This window comes from Hordeum vulgare, chromosome 6H, assembly GCF_904849725.1.
Source record: "Hordeum vulgare subsp. vulgare chromosome 6H, MorexV3_pseudomolecules_assembly, whole genome shotgun sequence".
NCBI classification, from domain to species: domain Eukaryota; kingdom Viridiplantae; phylum Streptophyta; class Magnoliopsida; order Poales; family Poaceae; genus Hordeum; species Hordeum vulgare.
Window position 1 is genome coordinate 520447871 of NC_058523.1, and position 8213 is coordinate 520456083.

Sequence of the window (8213 nt, forward strand, 5' to 3'; positions counted from 1 at the left end):
ACCCAAAAAACCCGATCACTATATCGGGTATCAATAATGAAAACCCGAATTGAATTCGGATAATTCGGGTAAAAGATGACGGTGCTCGAATAGCCTGAATTGTTTGGCAGCTCACTAAAAATGCTCCACCCATAGAGAAGGTCGGCCCAAAAACTGCCATCACTCGCGTCGCCGGCCGCCAGGCCACACGATCATGATGTTGTGCTCGACGGAATTCCTCGAGCCTCCATCGTGTTTGCAAGTGCAGCGCCGCGCGTATCCATCTGCCTAGTGGCCTCCTGTAATGTGAAGTGATGCTCCTTTTCGGATAACTCAGGAAAACCCGAACCCGAACCCGAATTTTCGGGTACCCAAATTGTCGGGTTCTTATATTTTTGGCTCTATTTCATTTTTATAACCCGAATTGACAAAAAAAAGTCCGAATTACCCCATCAGATTGTTTTGGCTAATCCGAATGCCGAGCCCGAGATACAAGCGGCTGACAATCAGCAGCATTACTCCAAAACACCAAAGCAAACAACTACCCCGAAATTACTTGTCTCACAAATGAATGGAAATAAATGTATCTAAGATTAAAATACATCTACATACATATCAATTTGTATGACAAGTATTTTCGAATGAAGGAAGTAATCTTATGCTAATAGACAAAAGAGAGTAGTTAAAGAATTAAGGAAGGCCCCGCGAGAACGAGTCGCCGCGAGGAGACGAAGTTATGTCGTATTTACATGATTTTCAAATCAAAACCTCTTTTCTGCTTTCAATCAGGTCGAAAACTTTTGTACGCACTCGATGGACCCGTAAGCATCCACCGATGGCGATAGAGAAAGGCCAATCAAACACAACGAATCACGAGGAAAATTGACACAACATGCAACCCTTTTCTCTTTCGTTTGCCTGCTTATTTTCCCATTGACCGATTCCCAAAAATTAGTACTCCTAGAACTGCTTTGCATGGAGGCAGCAGCCATTTCCATCGACACCCAAGTTGGAGTCGACGCGGCTTTTGGCGCATGCCACGAAAGCAACTGCCCCCCGGAGAAGGAAAGTCCGGCCTATTTAAGACCCGACGCCGGCCTCGTGGGAGCAGTCGAGACGGCGAGGCCACATCACTCCACTCCCACTCCCTTGACCCCCCCGGTCACCTCACGCGAACGGACGGACGGACGCAGACGCCGTCCATGGCGCTCCAGAGCTGCCACCACCACCACCCCCCTCTCCCGGAGTGGGAAGACTGGGGCTGGGGCTGGGAGGAGCTGCTGCGGTGCCAGCTCGGTGACGCCGCCCGAGACGGCATTCATGGCGCCTTCCCGTTCCCGGCCTTGGCCCCGTGTAAGAAAACTTGCCAGAAAACTTAACCACACGAGACTAGTCTGCTCTAGCCTGCTGCCACACGCATACGCACGTACGTGCCGACGTGCGCGCGCGCCCGTGATGCCGCTGCTGGTTTCCCTTGGCCGTGTGGCACTGTGGCTGGCGTGGCTAAGCTAGCTCCCTAGAGGAGGCATTGGCTGTGGGGGTGCGGCGGTATTTACTGAGCCTCCGATGTTTGCGGCGCAGTAGGTGGCGCGGAGGAGGAGGAGGAGTCGCCGGTGTCGTCGTCGTCGAGCGGCGGGGGTGGATACCTGGAGGACGCCGTCGCGCACTGGGGCGACCGGAGCAAGCGGCAGAGGACGGAGGCGGGGGCGGCAGAGGCTCCGCCGCGGTGCCCGGCCATGGCGAGCGAGGACCTGCAGTGCCTCCTTCAGGTAAGCTCCCGCTCCGCCTCCCATGGCCGATGATGGCCTCTAGAGATGTTGTACTAGTAGTAGCAGTAGTAAGAACCTATGCATGCATGCCCATGAGGAGCTATAGTTGCTCTAGTATTGCCACTGAAGCTTTGGTTGCATCGTCAGTTCATCGGCTATTCAGCTACAAGTAGAAGAGCATCGGCCGTGTGAGAGACGAACACCGATGTCTTTATGCTAAAACACATATAAATGTGAGAGACGAACACCGATGTCTTTTAAATCTTATATCATTGATCTTACATGAAGATTCTTACGATTGATTTAATCATTTAGACACACTCATTTCTTTAAGCCGAACCCTGCATAGAAATGAAGCTATTTTGCTTGGTTTATTATACTATATAGGCGGCTGTCTGCTGTCACGTCAACGAGAAGCACATACATTCTTTATTATACTATAGGTAGTAGTACAACTTTAGACACAAGCACAGTTAATTTAATTAAAGTTTTTTGAACACATTATTAGTTAACTAAAGTTTGTAACCTCACCGTCGTCACGGCTAATGGACACAAAAGAGAAAGAAGTGTCTTCAATCGTGTCCGTGTCTCCTCGCAGAGAGCGGGCAGTGCAGTGAAAGTGATGCATGCTGTCTTGTTCCTTTCTTTCTTTCTTTCTTTCTCTCTCTGAGCCTAATCCGTCGTCTTGTGCTTGTCGCCTGCTCGCCCTCGCCCTCGGACCAGAGCTTCTGGGATTCCAGCAGCAGCGATGGAGATCTCCTCCACGATCTCAACACCATGGCCCCGGCCCCGGAGACCAGCGGCTTTGTCTCAGGTGATCATCAGCTAAGCCAAACATCCGTTTAACCAGCCAGCAAAAAACCTAGGTACAAGGCATTCATGATTCACTGCAAGCAGTGGGGTGCTATCCCTGGGTCTGACCTCTGAGGCTGAGGATCAGCAGGGCGAGAGAGACGATGGCAGCGCGCGCTCGGCTCTGCTCTACTCTACTGTATGTGTGTTAAATAACTGCTAAATGGAGCGACGCTGTCTTTGCAGGGGAGGGCGCCGCATCGGGCAGGGAGGGGGGCCGGAGCGCGGCAGCGGCGGCGGGGCCCCCTCCGCCCTTCTCCGCCACGGCGGCCGCCGCTGCTCCCCGGCCACCACTGCAAAAGGCTACTACAGGCAGCGGCAATTACTACTGCGGCCCGTCGTCCTCCTCGTCCTGCTCCTCGATGGCAGGTGGGTGGGGTGGGTGCGGCCGACCGGCGAGCAATTAGTACCCGCGCATGTGTGCACGCGCCCGCCCGACTGAGCCACTGAACTGGCCCTGCGGTGGTTGCAGTCCTGCAGACCGGCCGGCTTCTAGGACGGGCCGCCATCTTTTTGTTTCTTTCTTTCCTTGGACCGGCGACGATTTTCTTGACCTGTTTCTTGCGGCGCGCAGGGAGGAAGGAGGGGGTGCTGTACCCGTTCGCCGTGGTGAGGCCGCTGGTGCTGGACGGCGACACGCTCAGCGACGTCAACCGGCGGATCCTGAAGCGGCCGGCGAGGCCGGTGCGGCACCCCGTCGGCGAGTTCGCGTGCGGCCCCGCCGTCTCGTCGCCCCACGGGCCGGGCCTGTCCGGGAAGGCGGTCGTCAGCCTCACCAAGATCAGGACCGGAGGGAAGGGCACCATAACCATCATCAGGACTAGAGGCTAGGCTTAGGCTCACTGACTCTAGTTTTTCAACAAGAAGAAGGAGATGATGCTGGAGCGAATGGGTTTTAGAGGAAGTGGACAAATCTTCTCATGATCACCTAGTACTACAGTAGTTCTTGTAAATACATAGTAGGTCTTCTTCTAACCTCTCTGAAGAAAATAAGAAGCAGCCTAGCATTGCAGTGCGTTTTGTTCGTGGGAATTAGTGAGGGGAAACGGGGGTTTTGATCTCAAACCAGACACTGGGTATCGGTCTAGGAGCCGGCCATGCATCCAAAGTTGTCCCCTAAATATCCGTACTTCAATCACATAGCGCGTGCCGGATAACAGTGTCCGAACATTAAAAAAGACATAAACATGCCTAGCTTTTTACAAGAAAGAATATTAGTCCGACATTCGGAGTAAAAAAATGGATATTTTGCCCGATCAGCAATCCTCTTTTTTTTTTTTTCTTTTTTTTTTCTTTTTTTTTTGCAAAGAACCCGATCAGCAATCCAAGCCTTCATGCTCACTTTGCCACCGCTGCCTTCTACGATTTTGTCCGCTTTTCGTCAGTTTGGGTCGTTCGTCATCCTGTCCGTATTCGCTTTTTTAAATGGATTAACACATACATCCAACGGGAAGTAAGTGGTCAGCAACACTGTAACAATATAATAATATAAGACATATTGGTGGGGTGAGCCATCAAATTAAATAAGCACGCAGAGGTGGCTGGATGGCCGTGTCACAAGTGGATCAGGCCGGCCACATGCGGATACCGAGAGGGGGCACGCGCGTCCGCGCCGACCCATTTCAGTCCCAAATTTGAGCCACAAATGGGTCAGCGCGGACGCAAAGAGGACGCCTTTTAGCAATGGGTTCATGCGTTGGGTCATCACTTTTGTCCGCGCGGACCCAAACGGACGACCACAGACGAAACGGGTCGCCCCATTGAAGTTGCTCTTAAAACGAACGACTTGCACGATCATCCTTACGTCATCATTCAAATTCTTCATCTTCAAGGTCAACATCTTCGCGTCCTGTGAAGCGGTTGCAATCTCTTCTTCTCGTCGAGTATGACCTTCTTCTCTTCAAGTTTGATATTCCTCTTGATCACCGTCATTAATATGTTAAACCTCTTCGACCTTACATGCCTCCTTGACCTCGCAGACGTATGCGTCCTCTTTCTTCTTCAAGATATCCTTGAACCTCTCCATCATCTGGGCAGATGCCTTTCTCACTTTGCCCTCTCCTCTTCCCATTTTTTTCTTCTCGAAACCCTCTTCTAACCTTCTTGGACGGCTCTTTTGTTGGGTCGATTGGACCATTGATTTCTTCTTTGGTGCCATGCTGATGGTCTTGGCAATGAATAGATTCTACCTGGGTTGTCCATTCAACGGTCTTGGCAATGAATAGATTCTATTTGGGTTATCCATTCAACTTCAACCAACAACATATGATGGTGAAGTTTTTCTTCTCCAACTTTGAAAACACATTGCAACACATGGGAGTGCTACAAAATGAAACATTATCAAATGACCAAATGACCAACACTACAATGCAAATCCGGCCAACAAGTTACATATCCGGTCAAATGATCAACACAGCAATGCTTCTGGCCAAATGACAAACACAACAAAACATATCTGGTCAAATGACCAACACAACAGTGCATGCATATCCGACCAACAAGTTGCAAAACCGGCCAAATGATAAACACATATTAATAGCTTACTTGCTTGGAGATTTGTGCACCACTTGCCAACATCCAAGGAGTTGCCTCAAGTGGTCGCAATACTTGGACACGCCCCCTTGATGATGTATCATGGATGGTTGAGAGACTTCGTCCCACTGTTTCGGGTGAGACCGTCGGTGTAGCGCTCGAAATACTTGTGTACATGGAACCAAGTGTGAATGTTTGTCCGAAATGTTGAGCAATTTTGCTTCGTGTCATGGATTGAATCGATGCTAGTGTCCAACCATGCATCACACAACAACCCGTCCTTCCGCATGACGAAGCTTTCTCCTCTCCCCTTCTCCTTTGAATCGACAAGAAATTCATCTGGATCATCGTTGCCACCGTCCTCCTCCTGCTCCTGCTGGTCGGTGGCCCAATCCAGTTGTTGTGTGTTTGTTTCCATTCTGTGTGTACGTTTCGGACTGCGTACGTGGCCGGTTGTGAGCCCTCTTGGGTGTACATGCCGAACTGGGTGTGTGTGCCCTGCTGCATGGACTTGAGTCATCCACCCGCCCGTCCTCATAGCAACCTCCCCCACCACCCCCACCCCCTGACGTGGATCATCTCAAACATGTGCCTGTCCATGTCAGCATTCAATGGTTCACCTGTTTGAGGCCTATCGCCGAACAACGTGCAAGCACCCAGACGCTCCACGCCCCAAACAACGTGCAACGATGCAGACTCTAAGAAAAACAACATATCCACATTGACATCCATGCAGTAAGGCAAGTGCTTGACGGTGGATGTCGGGGACTGCCTATCGAGCTGCTTGGCAGCATAGAAGTGGGGAGCCTTGTTCTGGTCCAACCAGGATTGTGTATGCACGAACGACAATGACTTTGTCAAGGTTCTGCCGCACCACTTCCTCCATATGCACGTCCACCACCTCCGACTCCGTCGACCTTCTGCTTCTTGAGCGACGGCGCCTTTGCGTTTGCTTTGAGGCGGCGGTTTTGTCGTATCTTCGAATTGATCTTCCGGGCAAGTGTGATCATCGGATCCTCCACCACCATCATCTCCAACAGCTTTTCATAAGGGTCCATGCGGCGGGGGCGGGAGGGGGGAATTGGATGGAGAACAACGGGATGGAAGAGGGGAGTTGAGAAAGGGGGGTTTCGCTGCAATAACAGTGTGGCCAGCTACAAAAGCGCGGCTCCATCCTAGTTTCGGGTGGGCCTGAGGTGTGGGAGACCTACGTGGTGATGTTCGGACTCCCATAAACCCCCTGGTTTGATTCTAGTTTGCGGTAAAACAACAACCTGGACTGGTCCTTGGACCATTGAGGGGCATAGTTGGATGGCTTGCAGGGTCCGAACAGCTGGGACTAAACGGACGGATGTGGGAGGTTTGGGGGTCGGCGTTGAAGACGCCCTTAAATAGTGTGGAGATTAAAAGTCCATTGTGGAAACAAAATGTGAGTTGTTGAGGGAACAACTCTCGCCATTCATTTTCATGAGGGACTCTTTTTTCCCGGCGATTTCCATGAGAGGGCCTGTTAATTCCTGAGCAGGTTTTCATCACCGATTAATTCCCACCGTCCACCAAACAAAGAATAGGACTAAAAATCTATTTCACATGCCTAATCCCCTATGCAAACTCCTCATGTACTTCCTCTGTAACTTAATATAAAAGCATTTAGAACATTAAAATAGTAAGCTAAATGCTTTTATATTAGTTTACGGAAGGGGTAGTAATCAAGGTGATTGGAGCTTCCACCTACAGAGGCTCGCAATTTGGCATCTGGAGAGTACATTGCGTTGCCTGTCAGTGTATCAATGTCCCTATCTGCGTATCGTTTTCTGAGCACCAACCTGACATGAATTGTGAGTTCGTAAAATACAACCACTGTTCTGTACCTAGAACCAAAGCTCTGACGAGGTTGATTGAACTGTGCGGTCCCAGGCGCCAGGCGGGCAATAACAAGCCAACCACCGTGCGTGTGTGTGCTCGCGCTGAACTGCTGGTATCACTGAAAATCGGGACCATCAAGTATGATGATATCTGGCTACCGTATATGCAGAGGTGAAGCGGTGGTACGATACCACATGGTGTGGTGCATACAGAACTTTGCCCTATCAAAAATACATTTCGTGTAATAAAACCCCATGGAAACGCAGCAGTTTTGATGAAGCAGATTGCTTCCCATATCGATCTCCCTATGCTTAATACTTCCTCCGTCCCGAATTACTACATCCATTTCTGCCTATGCTTAATACTCTCTCCGTCCTGAATTAATACAACCATTTCTGCGACAACATCCTGAATTACTACATCCATTTCTACGACAAGTAATTGAAGACAAAGGAAGTACTCCCTCCGTCACGGTTTAGAAGGCGTGCTTGAAGCAACCTAGGTGGTTACTGATTGACTGTGAGATGGGGTAAAAAAATAGCATTCACACTGCGCATGCATATAAAAGTAGTACAACCAAGTACTAATTAGTTGCTAGGAGTGAATGCAATGCGTCTTAAACCTTGTCTATTATGAAAAAATTTAACTGTGCCTTCTAAACCGTGACGACGGAGGTAGTAGTATATATGGTGCCCCATATTAATGACCGGAGCAAAAAACCTATGCAGAATTAGGAGCCCGATTAACAGTCGTGAAGGAATGCACACCCGTCGTCTAACCATGGTGCCTCTCGGCACTGGTCGTCGACGTGATTGGAGCTATTCCACCCGTCAGAAGCTCACATCTGGAGACTGGCATTAGCTTGTGCCGAGTGCCAACCTGACATGAATTTGAGTTCGTAGAATCCCGCAACCTTTGCTCGACAGTCGACACCTAGGCTCTGACGAGCATGATTGCACTGTGCACGCACAGGTGAGTAGTAATAAGCCAACAACCCTGTGCACTCAACTGAACTTCCGATATCACTGCAAATTTGGGGCCACCTGGCTACCGTATATGTACAGGTGAAACAGCGGTACCACATGGTGTGGTGCATACAACTCATTGCATGCAACAACCCCATGAAGTCGCAGCACGCATTCCTAACAAAAAATTGAAGTCACGGCACACATTCACTTGCTGAAATAGCCCGGTGAGGGGGCGCACACTCGTATC

At 50.2% G+C, this 8213-nt stretch overlaps 1 protein-coding gene across 1 annotated transcript; it reads left to right on the top strand.

Annotated features, from left to right (window-relative positions):
* Nucleotides 1–1077: 1077 nt before the first annotated feature.
* LOC123401891 lies at nt 1078–3612 on the top strand. The gene is made up of 5 exons (XM_045095750.1): nt 1078–1332; nt 1561–1748; nt 2472–2562; nt 2787–2969; nt 3175–3612. The coding sequence occupies exons 1-5, from the start codon at nt 1182–1184 to the stop codon at nt 3429–3431; spliced, it is 870 nt and encodes a 289-aa protein (XP_044951685.1). The 5' UTR covers nt 1078–1181; the 3' UTR covers nt 3432–3612.
* The last annotated feature ends 4601 nt before the right edge of the window (nt 3613–8213 follow it).

What these genes read in the sequence shown, in the direction of transcription:
- LOC123401891 (XM_045095750.1), top strand. Translation starts at nt 1,182, where the DNA reads ATGGCGCTCCAGAGCTGCCACCACCACCACCCCCCTCTCCCGGAGTGG. An exon ending in ACCTGCAGTGCCTCCTTCAG is followed by an intron (nt 1,749 to 2,471) that starts GTAAGCTCCCGC and finishes CCCTCGGACCAG; the next exon opens with AGCTTCTGGGATTCCAGCAG. An exon ending in GTCCTGCTCCTCGATGGCAG is followed by an intron (nt 2,970 to 3,174) that starts GTGGGTGGGGTG and finishes TGCGGCGCGCAG; the next exon opens with GGAGGAAGGAGGGGGTGCTG.